Source organism: Cyrtonyx montezumae, unplaced genomic scaffold (assembly GCF_038088225.1).
Source record: "Cyrtonyx montezumae isolate F1298 unplaced genomic scaffold, pur_monq_1.0 scaffold_7, whole genome shotgun sequence".
NCBI classification, from domain to species: domain Eukaryota; kingdom Metazoa; phylum Chordata; class Aves; order Galliformes; family Odontophoridae; genus Cyrtonyx; species Cyrtonyx montezumae.
In genome coordinates, this window is record NW_027072078.1 from 9,614,070 (window position 1) to 9,640,060 (window position 25,991).

At 46.0% G+C, this 25,991-nt stretch overlaps 1 protein-coding gene across 4 annotated transcripts in view; it reads right to left on the reverse strand.

Annotated features, from left to right (window-relative positions):
• Positions 1-21,584, reverse strand: part of ANKRD44 (ankyrin repeat domain 44) — a 111,482-nt gene extending 89,898 nt beyond the window's left edge. For all 4 annotated transcript variants that reach the window (XM_065750909.1, XM_065750907.1, XM_065750908.1 and 1 more), the window contains exon 1: positions 21,460-21,584. In XM_065750909.1, the coding sequence (XP_065606981.1) occupies positions 21,460-21,486 (27 nt within the window). In that variant the 5' untranslated portion in view covers positions 21,487-21,584. The remainder of the gene's footprint in view (positions 1-21,459) is intronic.
• Positions 21,585-25,991: the final 4,407 nt, after the last annotated feature.

Consider the following 25,991-nt stretch of genomic DNA (forward strand, 5'->3'; position numbering starts at 1 on the left):
CCACGCTCCAGCACACTTCAGAGCTTTATATCCCAGCAGCAATTTCGTAACAAACCTTTTAAACAGCTTTGTATTTGTGTTGCAGTGTATTTAGTAAAGTGGAGAAGTTACAATCTAACAAATAACATGACAAGGTATAACTACATTCAATAAAATTCTCCATGACATTTAAGCTTTTTGATAATGAAAGCTCAAGCTATGGAAAAGGTTTTTCCTCCAGCTTCTGTTCTGAACACTGCTCACGTGCTGCCTAGCAAACTTACTGCTCTCCTTATGGAGCAGGGGGAACTGAGTGCCTGAAGGACAGCTGCATGTCACCAAGAGGACAGTGAAGAGCTGAACTGCAAGGCTGCTATCCGCTTCGTGGCCAGGCCAAAAACAATTCCACTTCTCTCTGAGACATCGCTGTGAGAAGAGAAAGCATGGAACTCCCCTGCAAGCAAGGGACTGTTACCTAACTTAACAGACATTTTGAATTGGGCACTGCAAATACACAGCCAGGCTGGCTTTTTTCCTTCTTTTTGCCATCGCCAATGTCGCTGAGTGAAGCACGTTTGTCTTTTTACACCCAGCACTGCTTCCGTGGCAGAACAATTCCAGCATAAGCAGCAATGCCAGAGAGCATGCAGTGCCAGGCCAACAGCTCTGCTGAGCTCCTCCGTCATGATCCCAAGGCAGTGGTCTGCCTTTCAGCTACCTCACAACCCAAAACCACAGGAGAGCAAAGCTAAGACCAGAAGGCTTTCCCCACCGGGAACTGAGCAAGGCACAAAGAGCAACAACACTGAGGGGTTCAGGGTTCCGTTCCTTGCTCACTGAAGTAGATGCCGCCCTGCAGCCCTCCTCCTTCACCTCACCCGTCCTTAGACAGCCCCATTTAACTGATCACTGGGAATGGGGCTTCATTCAGCACCTTAAAATCTGCTCGCTCTGATTTGCTCCCTGAGGCACTGGCAATGTTTTCAGCTAATAAGCACTCACTGCCAAGCTAAGGATGGAATTATTTATAGAATGAGTTACATGTCTGATGCCTCATCATTGAATTGGTTTTCTTCAGCATACTCATAACAGCAGCCTTGCTGTAGCTAGTGCTGGCCTGCAGCCGCCTTCATAGTGCAGAGGAGACATGGACCACTGAACAGTGCCTGGGGATAGCCAGCAGCATGCCACCAAGGAGGCAGGGACAAAGAGGTTCTACTGTAAGAAGCACTTACATACCTGGTCTTACTCACCAGCACCTTAAAAAGAAATAAGAACCACAGCTGACACAGAAAGGAGAAGAGTGGAAAGAAAGGGATGAAGGGAGGTATGAGCTCAGGTTCTGTTTGCAGCAAAAATTTTGTTCCTGGTGAAAAAAAATAATAGTGACTTGAACTGCTGTGTGCAATCATCTCAGCAGAGCAGACAGGAGCCCTAACAATCTGCCAGGAGACAGAAATCTGTAAATTATATGCGTGCCTTAAAATGAGAGCTGAGGTTACATGCAGACAGAAAACATCAAGTCTCAAGTCAAAGGCCAGAATTTTCCAGAGGTAAAGGAAGTAAACATGCATATGAAAGCCAACTTTTGTTCTTAAGTCAAGCTTTTCCCAACTAAAAAGTCTCAGAATTATTAAAAATATGAATAAAAGCTCACATAAGTCCCAGACTAATAGGTTCACAGTAATAATGATGACATTAATGGAGATGTTTGGCATTTAAACAGGAATGAGCAGGACTTGGTTGTCATTTTCTTGTATTTAAGCCAAATACCTGCGAGTAAGGCATAGGAAGGCAGCATCTAAACTTCAAATTATATCAAAGCAGTAAATCAACAGCAAAGCAGCCTTGAGAATGGAAATATCAGGCCATAATCACTAAGAAGGTTTAACGGCAAAATTTGGAGTTGTTTAATTATGTCAGAGGACTTATTTCAGCTTTAGCTAACCATATCAAAGGCAATGGAACAAGGCTCCTGGATGTTGCTTAGGGTTCATAGTCAAATCTATTCATACAGAAAAGAAACAAGGGTGTACCAGTCTCCTAACAGATATGTTGACCTTTATGTTACGTATGACCCTTCTCTTTTAAGATAAAGGGGAGAAAATAAATAAATAAATAAACTGGACATGGCACCTGAAGAGCAACAATTAAAGCACTGAAGCATGAAACATCTGTACAAATGCTGCCTTCTACCTACTCCCCCTGACATGCTCTGTGTCTGCTGTGCAGGTCCCAGCTCCCCACAAACCGATCCTCTGCCCACATGGAGCCAATTATGAGTTTAGTCACCAAGGAATTCTGCCAAGCAGAATTTAACTTTGTGCTGGGTTGGACGATTCATCTTCTCTCACAACTTGAGCAGAGGCAAACAGTTTTGAAAATTGCCATTAATTGCTGGGATCCTTCCACTGTACTTCCTTAGGTCAAGCAATGTGCTGTCCTGGAGGTCAGAGCGTGCCACTGCAGTGTCAGCAGCAGGGAGGAACAGCTCTGCTGGTGGCTGGGGGAACCAGAGCTCCTGGTGTCTACAGGACAGGGGACAAAGTGGTCCTTTGGGATGCTCTCCTGTAAAAGCAGACTCTAGTTCCACATGCATTTTTAAACAGTGTCAGCTCTTGCTCTCTGCACTCAGCACCAGACTCCCAAGGTTGATCTGGGGATGGAACAGTATTGTAGAACTGTCTGAGTTGGAAGCCCCCAGCCTTGCAAAATCCACAGCACCGCTCTAAGTCTTCCACAAAGGCTCTTATTCTACTTTTGAAAGTAGCAGCCGATGCCCTGCAATAGCCAGCCCCAAGGGCCTTTCTTTGGATTAGTCCTAAAACAAGCACAAGAGCATATTCATCTGTTTATATCCTGTGCCATTTAAACCTAGGGCAACCGGTAAAGGCCAGGTCAGGAAAATTACAGAAGAGATGGCGCTTTTAACATCTATGCACCTGCCGAACTTCAGTAACAAGTCAAGACTTGCTTGTGCATGTACCAAGAGCCAGGAGGTTGGGATGACTATGCAAGAACACAGGATAGAAAGGTGCTGTTCCTCCTGTGCTATCTTTAACAACCATCTGCGCATTGCTCACAGTAAAGAGCAGCAGCAGGCATGTCCAACACCTGGCTGGGCCGGTCACTGGCCCTGCAGGGTGCCTGACCCCAGCGCTTCCTGAGCGCCCTGCTCAGCCAGATCCCCAGCAGCAGCCTGGATGAACACAGAACAAACAGAGCTGACACACAGCAGCGGGGTTACCAACAACTTCCTCCATTGAGGCACCACCTGCAGCAATTAGGGCCGAGGAGCAGGGCATGGGCAGGGAGGGCCACGCCATGTCCTGCACCAAGGGCTCGGGCACACCACCACCAATAAAGACACCAGAGATCAACCCTGATCTTCTCCCTCCAGCTCAGGGTGGCACTCAGCTGACGGACAGAGAGCAACGTTCTTGTATGAGCTGCTCCAGGCAAGGTGCGGGGCGGCACACCAGCTGCCAAGCAAAGTTAAATGCACTTACAGCTACAGTTTAGCAGAAATGTATCTTTTAAAGAGCTACTGGAAAGGAGTTGTATTTTTATCTCTGTTCCTCGTGGAAACAACAAGCATGCTTCAGCATAAATAATAGTTGGGCAATGTTATTATCTAATGAGTCCTAATGAATCCAGATAAGAGACCTGCAGAGATCTTATCTCCCTCACTGATGCAGAGTTCACCAGGTAATTCATAGTCACAGTTGATAACTCTCATTATTCCTTGCATTGAAGAGAGAATAGCATTTTGCCACATTTATTTGGGGGGAAGGAGACAGAAGCAGCTTTAATTACATAAATTAAGTTCAACCATAGCGTGGAACAGACTGACCTCCCAGATCTCCAATTATGTAAGTAAATCCGCCAAGTTTAGAATTGGATCTCTTCCAGTTTTTCCTGTGAAACTTGTGATTTTCTCCCATGTTATTACAATCCCCTTCTTAATGGAGGGATATAATCAGAGTCCTCTGCTTGTCCACAAGCACAGTCTATTTTGTTCAAGCAAGTTCCTGGGATATAATTGAAGCTCTAAGGGTGGGTGGGTGTAGTTAATTTGTTTTGATAATGTTTCCTGTTTATAACAATGCTACATTTCTCTGCATAAGTGAATGAGATCATCACTAAGGCATGGAAGGCGGGAGTATCATGTTCATAGCATCCACTTTATTCTACCTGAACTTATAGATGTCATCACTTTGCAAACCTTCGAAAACGTGACTGAGCTGAAAGTGTACGTGGAAAACAGATTCAGTTTGCAGGACACCTATGGCTAAGATGTCTCCACCTGAAAAAAAGTTGTCACCCATTTTCCAAACCTGTAAGCATCCTCTGAACAAGGGAAAAAAGAAAGCTGAGAAGCTTCATGACAGGAAACACACCATCTGAACACAACTGCAACTTTTGTTACGGACTTCAGTGGCTGACTTCCTTCTTCACCCAGAAGACAACTACTACAAGGAAAATTATTTTTTGCCAGTATACACACAAATCCATTGCTGGCAGAAGGCTTCCAGTATCTCTCAAAACTACCTTGCTGATGCTCTCCAAATGCACATCTCACCATTTATATAACACGGAGGTAAATCAACACACAACACACTGCTCCTGCTGAATCCTGAGTCTTCCTTTGTCTAGTACAGGTTATCATCATCACACAGTAAATGTGTCCCCCACATACTCTCATGTTGACACTGCCAATCATATCATGAGATTAAAATACAGTTAATTGCATGTTCAAGACCGGATAATTGATTTTCTTCCCAAATGCAGCCTGCTTTGATTTTGAAAGGTCATTAAATACTTTTTGTATTAGTAAATTATGCACAAGAGGTGGGTTGCCAGCTTAAGAAAATGAAATAATGCACTTCTTTAAAGGCTACAAGAGTTTTCAGCAGAACTGCAGCCCCAAGCAAGCAATGAGATGTACAGATGGGCATAAAACACTACTGATTCAAATGCAAAAAGCTCTGGGATATTCCAAAATCTTCCCCAAGCCCATTGCCACAGAGGACTCAGCGGCTGACACACTGGGTGCTCCATGGAGTCCTCCAGACTCCTTCTCACCAGCACTTTTTCACGCACAGTACTTTCTAACCCAAAACTTAGTTCCCGCATACTAGAGACTGCTGCAGTCACAAAAAGGGAAGCAGACACTTGCTGATGTGACCTGAAATGCTCTCCAATGTCAGCTCATTTTGCAAAATTTAGACCTCCCTTTTCTAGCATTTCTGTACCACGCTTTCACCTAGCAATGCCTTTGTCACAGATTACATATATGGGAAGCCAGGAGTCTCAAGTCAGCCATCCAAACAACAACCACAAATACATTTATATCCATTACAATGTTGTGAAGCCTACACAGAAAAGGAAGCCATCAGGGCATGAGATGTGTGACTCAGCTTGCTTCCTTGTAGTGCAATGCTGCTCTGCCTTCTCCAGAAGCCGATTAATCTCCACCTGCCCATCCAGAATCACAGGTGACAGTCACCTCGATGAGCAACTAGGCCAGAATGCTGAGCAGCATGGCAAGTCCATACAACCCAGATTGCTTCAAGCTGAACAAAGGCAACAACAAACCTCCAGCATATTGCATTACCGAAGTTCATCACAGAAAATTAGGTAATGCTAGTACACTCCAGGAATGGCCTCACAGATCTGATTTCACGGCCCAATGGCTCTTGGACACTAGAAATGATGGCAGAAAAAACTATGCATATAAAATTGTCTGTCATAAGGCAGAATACTGCTATTATGGAATTTTGTTGCTCTCAACCGCAGCATATTGATGTATAATTTACATGTAATAGACGACTGCAGAGAATCATTTCAATTTGCAGTTAATATCGTGAGCAACGAGACATCAAGAAATTAGACTTTTCCTAATTAAAAATTCAGCAAAAGACTCTTTAGTGTCTAAAATAATATGGTTAACAAATAACGACTTGGCAGCTACACCATGTTCTCCCCTTTCAGACAATGTTAAGACATAAATAAATTCATCCTCCAATAATTGGAGCTGGTTGATGTTCTGAGCCTGGTCTGGAGGAAAAGAGATCTCTCAGTCACAATGCCAACGGACTAAACTAAAGCTTATCATCATACACAAAAAGGAACAAGTCCTAGCTTTTACCCAGGGGCACAGAAAGGAAAGGGCAGTAGATGTCTGTTCCGCTCCTGTTTTTCTTAACACCAGGATTTTACTTGTGACCATTGTCAAACACACTGGTACCAGAATTAAATCATCCACAGGGATTGCTGAGTAACATGTCTAGATGATTATACACACAGCGAGGTGTAAAAAAGACAATTGTGTAACAGTTATAAATACCATGAAAAAGATTAGGACAGAAAGCAAGTGATACCATAACAAATAACTACAGAAATAATTACCCAGGCTAACAATGCTGCTGTCCCAGAAAACAACTAGAACAGAAATATCACCACCACCATTTAACTTGTATTACACAGGACATTTACCAAAACAGCTCCTTTCTCTTCTTTCCTCCCGAGTGCTCCATCACCTAATGGAGCAAATCCCCAGGAGAATGATAGAAGCACCCAAATTCCTCACATTAGTGCAGTATGCCAGAGCAAGTGTCTAAGCCATCTGATATTCCTTGTCCATTTTCCATCCCATTCCTTCCAGCAGCATCCTGAAAACCACTCAGGTTGCAAACTGCTGCTGCAGCCACAAGAAAGACAGGGTGAACCACAACCAGGAGATCATGCTCATTTTCTCCTTGCAGCAAGAGAAAATGCTGGTGCACCAGCCCAGCAGCAGACATCTGACACGGTGAATAGAGGACACCTTGATTAGAGCCATGCTGCAAATAACCCATGCACAGGCAGAAACACTGCTGTACTATTTTCTACTCACCTCATTTCCTCCAATACAACACGGAAGCTCTGACAGGTGCTCCATAACCCTCACAGCTCCCATCAACATGCAAGAAAGAAATGAAACATGAACGTTTCCCAAGCATGTGAGGGGGGAATGCCACAGCCATCCAAAGGAACAGCACCATGCCCATGAATTTAGTGGAGCCAAGCTTCTCTGGTTGCACATCTAAAAGATAACTCCTGAGCAGCAATAATATTTATCATTATTGTTACTGACCACCAAGGTAAACCCAGAAAGATTTCACAGTGGCTATTGTATGAAAGCTTAATTGTAAGAAGCAAGTGACGTTCAAACTCATTTACAACTGCAGGAGAGAGACTTCTATTTATCGTACAAGCAAACAAATGTATTTTATGTCAGTACTACAGGGCTGTTATCTCTGCCAGAAGATAAATGCATTTCTCATGCTAGCCTGAACCTGCACATACAGCACAAACATACCGTGGAATAACAGCACATATGCATGAGTTCATAGCAGACCTGGGAAACAGATGGCCCCACACACCACGCACAGCCCTCCCACTGCTCTGGCCTGCCACACAGCCCTCACACACCAAAGAACAGCAATGAGAAAGATCATAGAACCATACAGTCATTTAAGTTGAAAGGGACCTTTAAAAGTCACCTAGTCCAACTCCCCAGTCAACACTTCCTCACACCCCATTCCTGCAGACAAGGAGCCTGTGCATGCATCTGAAGTGCACCAGTCCTGCTGGTCTTGGAAATCCCAGGTCAGCACCTCTTAAGGCACTAATTACTCGCTGGAGTGATTCAGACCAAGTCCAGCAGTAGTCCAGTGCCCAGCCTCCCTGGAACTGGGGTGTGGACCAAAACTGGCATCACCCTACCTCACATTTTCCTTCCTTTCTATTAACTCAAACTTGATCTCTACTAGCAGAGAATAAGACAAGCCAACGGTACATTGCAGACTTGCTCCTGCATTCACTTACCCACTTCATTTGCCTGGTTGAAAAAAGAAGGTAGAGCACTGTCATGCTGCTGCCACTCTATGGTTAACCAATGGTTTGATTCTGGAGGTTTGGTGAAGCACTGGCAAGCACACCCTGGGGGGCTGGGCTGCTGGCCTGCAAGGTGCATTTTGGCTCATGTCCTGTGATTTCTGCTAGGTTCCCAACAGTGATGATGCCTACCATACAAGAGCCCAAAGACTGTGAAAGATGCTGCACTAGCCACAATAACATCAGACTTTTCACAGTCTTCAGGGGGAAAAGCAATCAAATCTTAACAACACTGGACCTAACACATTGTGATTTGAAAGAGAGAGTAGACACCAGAAATAAATCAGATAAGACTGAGAAAGGTGAAATTACATAGCTGTAAGGCATCTTGCTAAGCAGCCTAAGTACGGGGGACAGAAATCAACTGCTCACTGGATGTAATGCTACAATGCCACATCTGCACTCCACTGGTACCTTAAAAAAGCTGTAGCTAAATACTGTACTTACCTATATATTAAAAAAAATAAAGGAAAAGTTTCTAAGAACATCCTAGAACACGCTTTCCTTATTTTTGTACAAGAAACTTCATTTCACTTCCTAGGCTATGCTGGAGCATTGCTCAGTTCTGGGCACTCCTTTGGCAGCTGGCTGTTCAGTGGTGGCCAAGTCCTGCTCCTGGGGACAAGGGAGCAGGCACTGGGTGGGCTTTGGGCAGCTGCCTGCTCAGAGCCTGAGTCTCCTGCACGCTGCTCTCAGAAAGCCTCACTGCGACATAATGGCAACCACAGCCCTGTCGCTACTGCAGTTCTCCAAAAGGATTTTGATGTAGTCCCACAATAGGAGAAACGTGCAGAATAAAGAATGAGTTGGAAAAGAATTTCTTAGTACTGTAAATCCCGTGTCTTCATTTAAAATATATTATAAATTTTAAAATACTTATTGCTATCTTTTGTTTATATTTCATATATATACAGTATCTCCATCTATGTACTGGACATATTTCTAACATTCAGTAACACTCCCTACCTTTTAGAGTCAGAATGCAGTTTTACTGATCTTTTAAGCACAAAACTATATGGAGCCACACACCAAAATAAATTCTTTTGAATAAGAATTCAACATCTTTTAGAAACTCAATTTCAGCAACAAAAATAGGTGCCTCCTAGCACCAGGACAGAGCTCTTCACATGCATATTTTAGCACCAGATAATTCAAAACCAGACAGAATGCAAAATGCAAGGTACAGTCTTTCATAGTCCTGAGACAGAAGGCATCATTAAAAGAGGAATTCTTGACAAATGGTTTCAAAAAGGAAGAACAGGGAATTGCCTCAAAGGTTCAGGATCCACAGATGTGCACTCAGGTGTATAACTGCTATTAGAATGTACATGCACTCACAGAGCATTCTTTAGTTAACAAGAAATACCTGGGTTGGCCACATCACATGCCAGGTCTCTGTTGAACCACTCCAGCTCAGCTACCTGCACTGGGCTCCTCCTTTACACAAACCCTGAAAGGCAGCAGCTGAGAGTGCAAGTCAAGCAAAATCTCAGTTGGCAGAACAAATAGCATGCAATAAACTCAAAAGACGAGAAGAAAGCACAAAAAAAACGTCAAAAAGAAAGAACAGATGAAAATAACTATAGGACACTTTCAGAGACAGATTGTGGGTGGCTAAAAAAAGAAGAAAGGCGAAGTTCGGGAAAGGAAAATCAGTCAGCCGAAGGGTCTCAAGAACTTTGGTAAGGGGGAAAGCATGTCACAGGATTGACAAGCAGAATTCAATCAGGTAGCCAGACTGAGGTGGGAACAAGGGCATTGAGGTCTTATGGCAGATGCAAGCTCCAGCAACAGTAAGACAATAGATCTGAGAGGTGCACACTATTTTTGCATGCTCTGGAAAAGTAGAGTGAAAGGAAAAACCATCATCTCTTGCTTCTAAATAGTGGGTTAACCTGAGCAATATAGCTACAGATCAGTCATTGGAGGCTTGCAATAGCGGCCTCTGAACAGTAGGAACTGTGAGTATATCTTCATAACACCAGATGGGACGCTTCTATTACACTCATGAGGAGGAGCAGTGTTGATACTTTCACGTCAGAGCAGCACAGTCCTCCTTAAAAGAAAACACTCAACATTTGAGAAAGAAAATGCTCTATGCACAGTGTTCGGGTTGCTCCTCCCAAAGGAAGCACTGCAGAGCATCATTTCTGCTCTCATCATTTCTCCTCTCCTCTTTGGTCCCCCAGACATTTCCATGTGGAACAAACAACAGTGGAGGCTCCATTCAGAATTGATTGGAACAATAAAAGAACAGTCACCCAGACACTGGCATGAACACAGCAACACAGCTGCGAGATCCAGCCAATCTACTGCAGTAAAAGTAATACTTGCAACGTGGTTTCAGAGCATGGAGTTCAAAGGAAGAAGCAGCTCAGACACAGAGGACAACTGTCTTATCATAAAGGTTCTGCCTATCATAAAACAGCTTGTCCCAGGAACTGAAGCTATGTGGAAATCCCATTCCCTGTTGCTACTCTCACAACCTCACCTATGTTGCCCACTTCTTCTCAAGATCTAACTTAATTAAGTTCAACTATAAGCAATTACAGAGTATTCTCTGTAATTGCGAGAAACAGTTAAATGTATTCACAGATCTGCTTAGTATAGTTTGTGTCTGCTCTTAACTCTTTTAAATCACTGTTCCTTTCAGCTGGAATTTGTTATGAAGTTAAAAAGATAAATATATCAAGACCTTAAAATCCATATAAGCAGCAGAAACTTGGACATGCCCATTTGCAAGCAGAAGACTTAAGCATTCCAGTTTCTGAATAACTAGTAAGTACTTCAAACATCTAAACCTACGCTACTAGCAAGTCATTAGGAAAAGAAAAAAATGTCTACTTCAAGGAAATGTCCTTAAAGTCTACTTTAAGGATGACCCATCTTCATCCACCTGACTTTAAAACTTCCACTCCACATCCTTCTGTTACATCAGTATCAACCAAAGCTTTTCTAACTGTTAAAAAGAACACTTGTGATCAGAAAACATCCCTTCATTTTTCTCTCTCCCTTCCACTCATTCATCTGTCTCATAAGGTGCTGGAAATACTTGGCTGGCGTGCAAGACAGCACCTATAGCGCACCATTTAAGAACCAAAAATGTTTCTCAATAGAAGAATCAGTATCTTAAAGTCATTGCTACATTATATCTCAGGGTAGATTTAGACAGTGTTACATTCTTGACATATTTACAAGGATACGTCTAGAGTACACTTTCTCTATTTTACAGCTTTCATTAAATCAGACAATGGCATATTTTTCTCTCAGTGCATGCTGAAACTGGAACTGCTTGCCTCGGCAACAGAATCCTCTAGATCCTACTCATGCCAAAAGCATCTTCATGTATCACTATGCTTGCCACAGCTACGTCACAGCTGATCAGAGAGCTGTATCATAGGCTGCAAGTAGAGCATGCTTCTCAGAGTCTGCAAGGAAAGGTTATGGAAAGCAAGCAGGTAAGAGAAAGTTTTTACATCAGCTTCATACTTTCAAAACAACAGAAAAGCACCTAGGCAACAGCCCATCCCACCATGCTTCTAGGAGGAACAAGCTGAGCTCTTTCTGCTCCATGTTACCCTCTTTTGGGCTACAGCAGCAAATAAGCAAAAGTCCTGGGCCTTTCCAGGGCTGCTGCTGGTGTCATGAACACAACATCAGGTTCCATTAAGGGCGCACAAATTCTCATTCCCCACACAGAGAAGAAAACCAACAGCAGAGATGTCTCTTCACAGAATTCATCACATCCCCCATCTCAGACACCTGTGGAAATAAGAAATATTATGACTTTCCAACATCATGCTCCTCTCTCACTATCAAGAAGGCTGGAAAGCATTTAATATAAAGAAGCTCCAATGTCACTGATGTACGGGGACATGGATATGAAATTATCTGAAGTAATGCCAGCCCTCCATTCACTCGGAGCCTTTGCAACAAACAAACAAATAAATAAAAACCAGTAAAGATATACATCCTTTACCATGATATTTGTTTCTCTGTTGTTTGTGAATCTGTTTTTAAATTACCATAACATCCTCTGGATGCTTATGAATCTGCTGTTCAACAATTTGCTTTGTATACTTCACAATGTTGGCATTACAGTCACTAATCCACTGGCTCCTCACTTCCTCCTTTTTAAAAGGCATAACATTGGTCTGTTTCAAGTCCTGGTTTCTCCTTATCCTCCACAGACTCATAAAGAGTGAAACTTTGTGAAGACACTACTATGGACATTTTAATTCTTCCTGAGTCTTTTCTGCCTGCATCCATCTATTTACACACCTTCCATATCGCAAAGCAGACCTTTCACATCATTTGTCATTGTCCTCAGCTTACACCTGATAGCCCTATGAAACTATTTCCATTTTGCTCAATAAAATAAACAAGAAACATGGAGACTTTAAGGCCAAAAAGAAAGAAGAAAAATCCCATTAAAACTGTATGAAATGAAGAGCAACAAATGACATATTGTACCCAAAACTATCTGGGAAACTACTGACTCTTGGCTGCCACCAGCTCCAAACTCCAGATGCCATTAGGATAAAACAAGCTTGGCTCTGCCACAGCCCAGAATGAAGGGAACGGCAACACCCCAGGTAAAACTGAGGGCTCTTCACCATCTAGTAGCTCCAGAGCACTGCTGATCCTGCGGCAACATGAAGAAAGGAAAAGCCTCTGCTGAACACAGGGTGGGAGGAAGCGGAGGAGAAAGTCAGACCTTTAAACTTCTTCTGTGACACAAGATTGGGTGCAAGAAGTCTGAATTTGGGGAAGTGACAGACGCCTGTGCAAAGCAAGGTTGCTGGGCAGGCAGGAAGGGCCAGTGTGAGCAGCAGTCCGCAGCTACAAGATGCATGCTGAGGCTAATACTGGGAGGGATCAGTTCACTACTGCTTCTCTGATTGGAAAGGAAAAAAATATATAGTTTTTCAACATTCAAAAATTATGACCTCTCTCTATATACCAAATGCAGAAGCTATATGGCTGAAGCAAAAAAGTCTGTTTGCAGGGGAACAGAGCTCAACCAAATCATCACTTCCCTCTGCCCTGAGACCTAACAGGGAAACACCTCCCCCTCTCCTCCCCTCCCCCTGGCCTTCCTTCTCTGCTCCCAAACTCGGCAATTACTTCACCATCAGGAACTGTCAGGGGCGTCCCATTACGCTTCATAAATGAGGGTGGATATGGGGAAACCATTTGTCTTGCTAGACAGAGGAGGCAAGTAAAACGCTCTGCTACTCAAAGCCAGCAATCATTACACAAATGTAAAGAGCAGACAAAATCTTTCAAGTTTCCCAGCCATAAAAATGTTTTACCCATAAGAGCAGCCATTAATAGGCAGTGTATTTTCAGCCACAGCGAGGCAGAAAGTAGCATAAGGTAATATTCATATAGAGCCAACAATAAAGCAAACCACCAAAATGATGGCCAGTGTCACTGTGAAATGCAAAGCCAATTTCACACCTCTAAGCATCCTATACTCAGGAAATGACAAGATTTATTTGGAGTGCAGAGGGGTAAGCGGCGTGGAGATGGAACGCTTTTCCCTTGGAAGATGTGTTGAACATCTTTCATTTTCTCCTTTGGGGGCTACCTCTCAAACTAATGAAAAAAAAGAAGTCAAGAAAAAAATCCTATATGAAGTGTAAATGAGAGCAGATGGGTATAACTTGTAATTACTGCCTTGATTCCTAAATTCCCAGACAGTCATGTAGGATTAATCTACGCAAATCCACAGTTGAAAAACCCCTTTACATCTCCAATACTCAGTACTCCTCTGAGGGCTGGCTTCCAGGCTCTTGATAGAAGGGATGGAAAGTCACAGTGCCACACAAGGACCTGCCCAAATGCCTGGTACAGAGACTGCTCCCACTGCGCTGCCGCTCCCCTTCTGCTGCAGCTTTGAGGCAAATCCTGGGGAAATGCGCCGGGTCTCAGTCCAATCAAACATTTCAGCCTGTAGCACTCCAGAGAGCCAGACAGCTCTGTGCAGTGCTTCCTGTGCAAGCAACACAGTTAATTAACTCTGTGTTGATTAATGGTGAGCTCTCACATCAAGAATTTATTCAGCCTGTTATTATATACAAGGTCATAATTGCCAAACAGCCGCAGCTAAATACCATTCCTTGCAGTCTACTCTTTAAGCATCATAATGTAAAATTAATTGGCACTTGTTTGCTAATGAACATGAAATATTTTAAGTCCTGCACCATAAAACTTACCACTGGTATGCTCTTCTCTAAACACCCAGGAATGAACTGTTTTATTCCTTGGGAAGAGCCTCCTCTCTGGAACCAATGTGGGGTAGGGGCTTTCTGCACCCAGATATGTGCCAAAAGGGCTCTTCTGTAATAATTAACCAGCAGTCAGTTATTCCACTTGCACAGTGCATTAAGACAGACCAGCAAGAGATACTTCTATGCAAAAGCACCCACACCAAAATATCTACCCAGAACAATTGTGTGGGGGAGGCTGTTTCAGTACATTTCCAAGCACAACTGAGATCAACTCACAGCAAATGATGTAGCAGCCTTGGGGAAGTAGGGATGATCAAAAAGACATTTAAACTCCTTTGTTCCTTCTGGGATCCTTACCTCCAGGGCTAGCCTCTGTGTACAGAGCTTGCAGTAAGGACCTGCTTGCAGTGTAACAAAGTGAATCCCTGTGGTGAAACACAGAAGTCCCAACACTGAGATAAGCTCCCCTACTCCCAAGGGTGGGAGAAGCCAGAAGCAGCATCACCAGCCCAGCTCTACCACGCAGGTAGAACAAAGAAGCAGTGAGTGGCAGTGAGCAGCACCTCCGTGCAGCCTCACCCACATCCAGGTTACAAGGGGCATCCCCAGAGCCATCCCCAGCCAAAGAGAGCCCCCTCCTGCTCTTATTTCTGCAGAAATGACACACATTTCTTCTGTTTATATTGCTAAGGAGATGTTGGTAATGCAAACCTTTTCTTCAGCTGTATGCTTCAAGAAGTAGTTGAGCTGCACAAACTAGGTCTGACTGTTTTTTAAATTAGATCAAGGTGGAGTTGGCAGAAATACGGCTTCCGTGGCAATGCCACTCACCACACTGTGAGCCCCCAGAACCAGCACAGCTCTAAGGAGAACACAACATGCAGGAATGCATGCAGGAAGGCACATTCAACCAGGCTCTCCCCCAAGCAAAGCACTGACTCTTTTTGAGAAGAGACTCACTGCATCAGTGGGACATCCACTGTGGCTTAAAACCATTGCTGTGCATGTTCAAGGGTCAATTAATGTTATCGAAACACTTTATTAAAAACAGACAAATCTGGTCTGCTTTCTCTCCAAGCCTACTGCCTGAAAGCAAACAAATTACAACAGGGAGCACCAAGAATGAAACAGTCATTATTTCCCAAATGTAACATTACTCCAGAGATTGCACCTTCAGAGCTGTAGTGCAGGTAACTCACACTGTTCAGTTTCAATGCCCTAATACCCCAGCCAGGAGCAGTTCCATCCCATGCTTCAGACTGCACAACTCAATGAGTTCTTGGGGTCGGATAACACATGGAGTAGTTGTTACTTCTGCAGGTCGAAGACTCCCTGGAGAGCACCTTGTGCTGGACATTGGACAGGCAGCTGTAAAAAGGCACAAGGTAAAAGCCTGCTCCATGCCTGATGTTTTTTGGAGGCAGAAAATACAGAAGCAAAGCTTAGGGCACTAAATTACATCTGCTTGTCCACTTCCTTAATATTTCTGACCCTACGATCAACTGAAGAACTCTCCAGACAGCTGTCTGCAGGTCTTTGAAGGCCTCCTTGGAAGCACTGAAGACCATGTCTGCCCAGTGTCAGCCAGAAGGAATCACATCAGGGCCTTCAGACAGTCTGCAGAACTCCTCCGCTGGCACTGCAGGAACCAGAGGTGCTGCGGATCACATGCCTGCTCTGTTGTTTGCTGTCATTCCCATGCAGTTCTGGTATGTCTCCCATCTACATGGCCATGGGACTGAGTCCTACCTCCTCAGTGGAGGAGAACAAATCTACTCAACTCGATTTGCTCCCACAGCACAGCAGAATTAATATGCCTCCAGGCAGTGGAGTACAATTCACTGGTCTTCACAAGAACACTGCTGAAAGGACTATCCTATTCTACCTAGAAAATCACATGTGTGCAAATACTGACATACAATAAACAAAACATAGCAAAAAGACTACCCAGTTTCAGCCTGACGTGAAACAGACCTTGTGTGAACATGCCCAGGAGCACCACCCTGTCCACTGACAGCAACTTCCCTGTTTGAGAAGTTACCTCCATTTCTCTGAACCCAGTCAGCTTTTATATGCACAGCAGGCAAGCGTCACACAGCCCCACACTATGAGGCTGCTTAATGTAAACAAGTGGCACTGCCACACAAAAGGCTGATCTCATCTTTACCATTCGCACTGCCAGAACAACGCTAAGCCCATGACACAGGCTTAGCCGCCCACTGCCAACAACCAGAATAAACTTCTACCTCTCAAGTGACCTAGAAACCATTTCCTTCGACAGCATTTTCTCTTAGCTACAACGCTTATTTCACGCACTACAGAGCCAATATCGAAATACGCTGTTTGCTAACACAGTGCTATGAAACAATGTGCCACCGTTTGTTTCCTCCCTTGCAACACTTTAACACTGGCATCAGCCCACGCAGCACAAACGGCACCAGCAGAGCGCAGGGAGCCGGGCAGCCAGCGATTCCCCGCAGAAAGCAGCACGTGGGGCTGGGTTCCCACTGCCACCTGCCACGTCCTCAGCCTCAGCTCAGCCAGAGAGCACCCAGCTCTCGCTGACAGTGGGGAGGACAACTGCCCGCCCCCAGCAGGCTGCCGGGCCGCTCACCTATGTGCACTGTTCAGGCAGAAAGGATGCTTATGGGCTCTGGCACTGTACCCATGTGGCCACTGGGGCTTTTTGGATATTTTCCTGGAGTCAATGACTAAATAAATCCCTCTCTTGATTTTAAATTGGAAATAAATGCTGAATGTCCAACTGGCAAGCGTATTAAGGCAGCTGGAAGCACAAAGACAATACGGGGTATTTTAGGCCTTTGTTCTCTCGTTTTACACACTGCATGCTAAGCAACTAAAGAACACACTGAACAAATCTGTGTTTTACTGGTACCATTGCAGGCTTCAGCCTCTAAGCCCTGCGTTTCCCTGCTGACACACAGCTAGAAAGGGGAGAACGAAAACACGGTGAAGAGCGCACATTGCCCATCTCTGTCTGTTACAAGTAAGGGAAAAAATAACTTTAACCACAAACAGAGCCACAGGTGCCACCACCAGCATGCTGCCATAAGCTCCCAAGAGTCAGCCCAGAGCCAACAGAGCTCTGAGGATGGGGAGCCAGGACAGGGTCCACAGCCAGGGAGGGCAGCAATTCCTCATGTCTACCTTTGTGCTATTAAAAGTCTTTAAGTTACATGGTTTCTGCTCTTGTTTCTCTCTACAGCAAATACTTTGTTTACAGAGACACCAGCTACAGGTGTGCAACACAGGAGGCACCATGCCATCTTTTGCTCAAAGTCTTTGGGTGGATAAAAACCATTGGATAAAGCAACAAGTTTCTGAAGTTATAACAGCTGCAACATGAGGGGAAAAAAAAAAAAAAAGCAGGTCATAAGATGAGCTCACAGAATATGCCAGAAGAGAAATGGCAATGCCTAAACATCAAGTTACCTGTCATACTGGTTACTTGCAGACTTTTGTGCCACTGAAGATATCAAGATACAGCTCTTGCAGAAACCCCATGTAGACATCATTCAATACCACAGGTGTTTTTCATGAGAAACCAACTTCTTTACGCAAAGAGCTGCCTCCCCAGCTCAGCACACAGCTCCAGTCAGGTGCATCTGTCAGAGCTGCTCACCCACCACAGCTGTACATCCTTCTTCTTAGGGATGCAGCAGCACACAGCTGCGGGAAGGGAGGGGGCATTTCCCAAGCACTTCCTTTAAAATTCAGAAGCAAGCCATTACAAATCATTCCAGCACAGGAACGCATGTCTGCACATAAAGCTGGCTCGTAACACAAAGCACAAACATCAGCCAGGGAAGCTCATGCTAGGCTCAGAGTTTCAGCACTGTGAGGCAAGGCCATGCAAACAGCCTCCATTTCTGGCTGTACAGCTGCAGACAGGAGCGACTTCTTCCCCTTAAAGCAAAACAAATGCAGACATCCACCATCAAAAAGCACACACTTTGTCAGAACATCACAATTACCCAGCCACAAATAAATGCTGCAATTTGTTGACCAGCTCCTTGCAAACTTTAGTAGTGACCTCAAACCCTTGGATTAAACTGCAAAATGATTTCCCTTTTCTGAAAGTAATTCTGCAACGCTTTTATTCCCACCCATCAGTGGCTGTAGGGCTCAGCAACAGGCTGCTACACGTCCCAGAGCAGCAGCCAGAACCAGGCTGAGGCCACAGGCTGCAGCTGGGGGAATTGCTTAGCCCGAGCTTTCCAGCTAGCAAAACTGTCCTGCAGCTCCCAACAGCCCTGCAGGAAGGGATAGGGACTGGTGAGGGAAGGTCTGGAGAGAGAACACAGTCACAAGATGTGTGACAGCCTGGTCACACCTACCCTGCACACAGCTCCACGGGGCAGGGTGCTGCCCACGTTAACACACAGCTCAGCACTGCCAAGCAACACTGCGAAGAGGGAAGCAGGACCCCACAGACTGGTCTGTGAGCTGCGCACCAGGCACAGGTTTGCCATCTTGACATTGCACAACAAATCAGGGGCACCTTCTGAGATACCTTCCTTGTCTGGGAGCAGTGAGAGAGACAGCCACACCACCTGAGCAATTCTGAAATAAGTTAACAGCACCATCATTTGGAAATGTAATCAGCTCTGTTAGATTATTTGTTACTGTTTCTTCATCTCACAGATCAAGCCCAGCCTTTTCCCAGGCATTTTTTTTTTATGATTACTGACATCTGTTTAAAATCATTTTAAACATCTGTTCAGTGCTGCTTCTCTCTGTGGCCGTAATGAAACCAATCCTGATGGTCAGTAAGAACTGTCAGACCCAGGAAAGTGCCTGGGAAAGTCAAAGAAACAGCCCCTTTGGCTCCACTACTCTCACCCACTGGGGACGACAAGGCTCTGCAGCTAACAGCAGCCTCGCTGCATGCCTCAACCACTTAACTCAGGTTTTGTTACCCCCATACATGCTCATAAGGGCCAGAGACACCAGCAGCCAGGCTAGGGAAAGGTGTTTGCAGCCTCCAGGAAGTGGGACTGTGTGATGTTTTACCACCTGTCAGTGCACTTGCTGTCCAAAGCCATCAGTGGAAATCCCGTGGATTAAAGGTGCATTCAGCAGGACTCCAGCTAATAGGCTCTCTCCTGATAAGTCTGCAAACATACAAATGGCTCTCAGGAATCAGAGCATCCAAATGATGCCAGCAGTAGAACCCAGGCTGCTGGAGAAGCAGCCACAGCACTTGGGGAAACAGTGGTGAAAGGAGAGAAGACTCATGAGGAAGAGCAACAGAGCAGCAACTCTTAGAGCTGGAAAAACATATTTTCACTGTAATCAATATTCATTGCAAAGGTGGTGGAAAAAAAACCACAACAATAAAGTTTTAAGGTTTTGAATACGTTTTGTGGTACTTTTCTATGACAATAGGAATGTGGTTTTTTTTGTTGTTTTTTTATTTTATTACTGCACATCATCATTGCAGCATTTTAACCTTTGTGTTGAATAAGTTCAGGTTGCTGTCAATATAACCTTCAGCCATTCAAAAGGACTGTTGGGGGTTACTGAAGGCAGACAGACCTGGAGGAAATTTACACAGAAATGAACGATGGCAGAGATGCACTTCCTGTGGTTATGTGATTTAAGGGTTTCTCAGGGCACAGTGGATGAGCTAGCAGTTGTGCCCACTTGGAAACAAGTTCAAGTAACCCACGTACTCAAAATAAAATGTGCCACAGTCTGAAACTGAGCTCTCAAACTTAAATAGACAGCAATGATCATCTCTTTGGAGGTTTAAGCACAGCGATACCTTGGCATCTTCCAGCAGCAATACAGAAACAATAAGGGAAGTCTGCCTGTCTATACTCAAGCCTGGGATTGGTTTATCAGCTGCCTGAAGGCTCTGTATTCTACCAGATGCTGTGGATAAGGAATAGCAAGGAAAGCAAGGAGGAAACAAAGTACCAAGAAAAACGTGCTTAAGCACACTGCGTTGGGATTTGTAACCTCTCCTTCCCATAAAAGTGCCCTGGTCACAGAGCTGCAAGTGCTGCAGAATCACAGCCAGAGACAGGAGGAGTGGCTGGTTTCACTTGGCCTTCCCTGAACATCCCAAACTCACCTAGAACATCTGCACGCAGTGCAGCCCAGGTCACAACCACAGCAGCACCCCATGCATGGCAATCCCCACTGCAGGGTGCTGCCAGCACAGCCAGCTGTGGTTGCCTGCATCTGAGCCAAAAGAAGCAGTTTCCTGAATCACTGCAAGCTATCGCTGCTCAGCTCACTCCACATTCCAGAGCAGGAAGGAAAGCAGAAACTGCCCCAGAAAACCCAAGTGCAGGCAGATTGTAGTACAGACATAGAGCACCCCAGCATGCTCAGCACGCTCCTCTCACTCCAGCTCCACCTGTAAACACACGGCTGCGGTCACTTCACCTCCAACAGCTGCAGCTGGATCAGGCAGCTTCAGTACGGTACCTGAGCTCCAAGCATGGCAGGCTGAGCACCCAGCGAGGAACTGCACGGCAGCATGGAGCTGCTCTGATCCCAAGGAAGTGAAAGAGGATCTGGTGAAGAAACTGAGGAAAAATCAGCCGGGATCCAGAAGGAAGCGCTCCGACGGAGCAGCCCGTCCCTGGGTAGGTGACCAGAGACTGATAACCACAAAGAAAACCTGTTGGCCTGTCGCACCGCCGCAGGCGGGCCGGGAGCCCACGGGCAGTCAGTAGACTTTTTAAAGACAAGAAGCACTGAAACGACACAGCCTCAGTCCTCCACAACACACGTATCTCTGACTCTGACCGGCAGACGCGAGGCGGGCAGCCCGCAGACACTGCGTCCCACAGCGCAGCGATGCGCTACGAACAGAGCTGGGACGCAGAGCGCTGCTTTCCGTCCAGGAGCCGCTTCGCCCCTTTTCCCTCTCAGACCTCACGGCGCGGAGCTCGCAGCAGCCCGGGGCCGGGCAGTGCCGCACGCAGCACGGCGGGCACGGGGCCGAGCAACAGACGGCCGAGAACGCAGATAAAGCGGTGCGCGCGGACCGCAACACCCACCGACAACACACGTTAAGGGCTCCTCGCTTCCAGAGACAAGAAGCGCCCGGGCACCGCTCGCAGCCGACCGCCATTTACCCGATTCGAGCCGCAGCTCTCCCGCAGCCCTGACGGACAGCGGGCTCGGCCGGGCGGAACCGCGGGCCGCCCGGAGCCACCGTCCCCCCGGGCGGGCCGCAGCCGAGGGCCGCCCCGGAGGCGGCCAGCGCTCTCCCGGCCCATCGCCGGCCCGGGCCCCGCCGCTTCCCTCCCCGCCCGGCGCCCACCTGGTCGGCGAGCTTGAGCACGGCCATCCTCCTCCTCCGCCGCCGCTCCTCCCGCGCACATGCAGCTCTGACGACGGGCGGCGCGCGCGCCCCGCGACCGGCGCCGCTTCTGCTGCTGCCGCGGCTCCGGCTCCGCGCCGGCGGGGCGGGGCCGGGGAGGTCGGCTCGCTTCGCCTCGCCCGGCGCGGCCCAGCCCAGGAAGCGGGAGCGGGCGGGCCGCCTCGCGAGGGCCGCGCTGCCGCCGCCTTTGTTCGCGCCGCCACCCGCTGCCTCGGCGGCGCGGACCCGGCGCTGTCCCGCGCGGCGGCGTTCGGGGACGGCGCCTCCGGAGCCCGCCCTGAGCGCCCCGGGGTGGCCTCGGGCACCTGCGCGCCGCCCGGCCCCGCCGCGCTCGGGGTGTGTGGCCCCGCGCATCCCCTCGCCCCAGGACGCGGACGGCGTAGCGGCGCGGTGACTTTTTGACCCGACTGCGAGCTGTTAGAAAAAACGAAGAAAATAGATGTTAGCTTCGGGCTTCCACGGTATCGTTGAAAATGGGAATTAAAACAACATAGAAATTGCGTTTTGACTCCGTGTCTAAAGAAATCTTAACAGAAAGCCCGTGGCCCTGTACACTAGATCCTTAACGAAAAGTAAAAAATAAGAGAGCAGCAAGATGGAAGCCAGGAGCCGTTCGATTTGTCTGAACTCAGGCCCTTTTCCTTTCAATATCTGCACCCCTGCAGTATTCCTCACGGCAGCATGGCACTCACAGCAGCAGATTGCTCTGTGTCACAACGCTCACTAAGGAACTGCTCTGCCCCACTGATCCAACCCAGAAATTCAGCCTGGCGATAATCCTGCCCAGGCTCTGCAGCAACCCAAGCTCACCACACAGAGGCCAGAAGCAAGCAGAAGTTGCTTCCAGCTGAAAGCAGTAAAAAAGAGAAAATGAGGGGGACTTCTTGCACTGAGCTCTTTTAGTTGGCCTATTTGTAAGGACTTCACATTCATCACAGTCGTCCCTGAAGTTAAACTTGTCAGGTATGACATGAAAAGTGCTCACGCCCTATATTAGAGGAGCAGCACTCATTTTAAAGAAGTCTTTATCTTAATATGTACACCACCAGTTTAAAATGGCATTTGCATGAAGTGCAGAGATCAGCCATTATTATCATCACAGTAAAGTAGTCTGAGATCTCTCTCAAAGTACAACATCCTCCCCTCCTGTTCACAAGCTATCACAGGCAGCTACATCAGAGGCTCCAAGCTACCATGTTGTTCTGAGCTGACTCAACAGTTGGGCTGTTTTACTCTACTTCTCAGCCTCAGCTCGTCTAACAGTACTTTCATAGCACATTTCCATGCAGTTACAGTCAGCAGTCGTTTCTGAGAAATAAAGGGCACAAAAACATTCATAACCAGAGCTAATTTTCTAAGTAACGGCCACGTCTGTAGCTCTCAAACTGGTAAAATTATGTTGACCTCCCACATTAACAAGTATCACCAAAACAAGTGTGCAGCACCTTAGTGACAACATGCCTCATCTTGCCAGACAGTGTAGACTTGGATTAAAACTGTACTTAGAAAGGAGAAAGCCACACCAGGTCTGATGGGGAAAGAGAAAAAAACCTTCTCAAGCTGGCTGGTGCACCTCCTTTTGTGCTCTGTGCTTGGAGGGAAACACAAACACACACAACAAAAACAGGAATACGAAGCCTTCAGGTTTGTGCTTAGGGAATTTCTGGCCAACATCAACGAAGAACAGAATTCCCCCAAATATTTCTCATCTCTCTGTACTGAGATTTCCCAATTTGTTGGCCACAACAGTCAGGTCCTGTAGCACACTGGTCTGCTATCACAGGCCTTCCGCCTCCAACCCCCTTCATACACACATAACTATACTTATAAACAGTAAAAAGAAAGTTCCTTCAGTTCCATCTGACAGTGGATGAGTACCATTTGCCACTAGCAGCCACTCAGGCCCAGCACACCGCTTCCTCATTCAGGGTTTGTGTCGGAAAGCACCCTGCTTCCCCATACCCGCTGGGCTCAGTGAAGTTCCTGCGAACACTTCGATTTCAACACACAACTTCAACAGAATTTAACCATCATCACAACCAATCTGTCCTTCATTAGCTCTGTTATACCTTTGTTATGCAACACTCCCATGTAGGCTAACACTGCAAGTCTTGGTCTGGACAATGATTTAGGTAGGAGATACCACCTCTGTTGTGCCACACACAGCGTTTCCTGCACAGCACTAGAAGAAAGGAAAACACCCTTGTAGAAATAAATCTGTCTGCACCATACCTAAATGCTACAGAGAATGAGGATGTGGGTGGGAAGTGGGTGAGGAGACAGAGCAAGAGTGAGGGCAGGAGCTCTCTCTGCACCAGGAATTCCTCCTGCAGGAATACAAATGCATCTGCAAATTATCTGCCAGATTCCCACACGCACGTCTACATCTCAGACAGATCTCTACATTAGTCTGATGTTTCCACAGCCTGACAGGATGTGGTCGCTCAAAGGCAGCCAAAGTCTGCACCACCACCTCCTGTTCCTGCCCTGCTGCACAGCTGAGCAGCAGAAGCTCTGCTTCATTTTGCTCTCCCAAGTCAGACCTGCTGCAATCAAGTGGCATCCGCCTCATGAAGAAATTCAAGGAAATACATTTGACATACCCCTTAGCAGTGCTCCTGTTGAGCACAGATGAAAGATAGAACTGATAGCAGAAGAGTCATTTGTTATCACCAATCATTTCTGAGGATTTCTAGCATACCTAGCACATTTCTGGTCATTTCTTGTTGTCTATCCTTTAACAACAGCGCGCACACATCCTACTGAGCTTTCTTCCCCTCCCCTGTGGGAGTCAGATTAGAAAGACGTATAAGCATCACTACAACAAATCTGGAAACAATAAATCTGAAGCTGAACTCATAACTCTTACAGCCTTGTGCTGCACTAACCAAAAAAGGAATAAACACTTCCCCAAATGTTATTGTGTCTGCACTGTTTGTCTTTGCTAGCACCTCTCTTGTAGATATCTGCACAAAAAACAAGTGAAGTATTAAGGCAGGTGACAGCTAGACAGCTGAGTAATTCCTTTCTGGTTACACTAGTCTGTGCATCTCCCCAACAACATACTTCACTGACAGTGGAAGGCATTAAGCTGTCGTAATACGTGAGTGGCTCGTGCAAACACATACCTATCTATACCATCCCTGAAAGCAATCTGCAAGAAAATTTTTAGCAATCTGTCACATAGCCCAGTGCTCCATCCGGAAATCAGTTAAGTCAGCAGAAAGACACACTGATTTTCAAAGGCTTTGGAGAAGGTTTTACACCACACAGAGAGGACAGGACAAGGGGGAGAAAAAGGCTGTACTGCTTGCTACCTTAGGAAGAAAGATTTGGGTTATTAAACTTCATCTCCTGTCCTTGTGTTTTGTCAAATATCAAGTTCCTTCGTCCTGCTTGAAGGTTTTCATCAGAAAAGAAGAAAAATAAATAAATGGGCAGGAGAAAGGGTGACCAAAACCAAGTTAGTGGGAGGGAAGTTGACTATTTAAGTTTTCTCAGTCCTATTCCATCTATGACTACATGTGAGACCTTTAATCTCCCGCATCCATCTTCTAGGGGAAACAGGAACTGAAGAATATTAAAAAAAAGCCATAGAAATATTCTCAGGAGTCCTTTGCGCTTAAGATAACGATGTATGAGTTTAAAATGTTCAATGTTTTTTCCCTTCCAACTGAGGAGAATTGGACTTCAAAAGCAGTACAGAGCCACAGAATCACAAGTATCTTCTAGTGCTCATGATCTGATGTGATTCACCAACTCTGAAGTACCCCTTTTTTAATCTAAATCTTTATTCCTCCCTGACTTACGCTTTTAAGCACACCTGACCTTTCAAGAACTCAGCTCAAATGGTCTCTGTGTGGCAGGACTTCTGTCACACTGAAACGTCCTGTGCAATCCTTTCAGTGTAACAGCACCTAATTGTACAGTGTTTACCTAACAAGTCATACCCACTGGGAAAAGACACTGACAGCTAAATGGACAGTGCTGGTCAATAAGGAAAACATAGCATCTATCTCTATATACTCTTCTCACTTAAACAACATGAAGCAATTCGTTGTTTGTAACCTCTAGCTTTGAAGTCTTTCTCACTCCCATATTCACTGAAGCATTGCATTAATACAGCACAACAGTGTTGCATACATACTAAGTTTTAATCTCTGCTGCATCAGAAATTATTTTAATGAAGGAAGACATCAAGCCTTTGATCCTTTTGCCTCTCAGTACCTGATAATTGTCACTGCTCTCCAGTAGTTAAGTAGAGACACCAGAACACCACCAATGCACATGTTCCAACAGTGATGAAATCTACCAGCTGAGACAATTTTGGAAAGAAACAACTAAGTCAGCTGTCCAAGGCCACAGTAACAGAAGCAGGGAGTATTGCAAGAGCTAGAATAGCTAGGAATCCACATCAAACCATCCTCGGTGTGCAGAGGGGGAGAAGGGGCTATGTCTGAACCTCTGCCAGG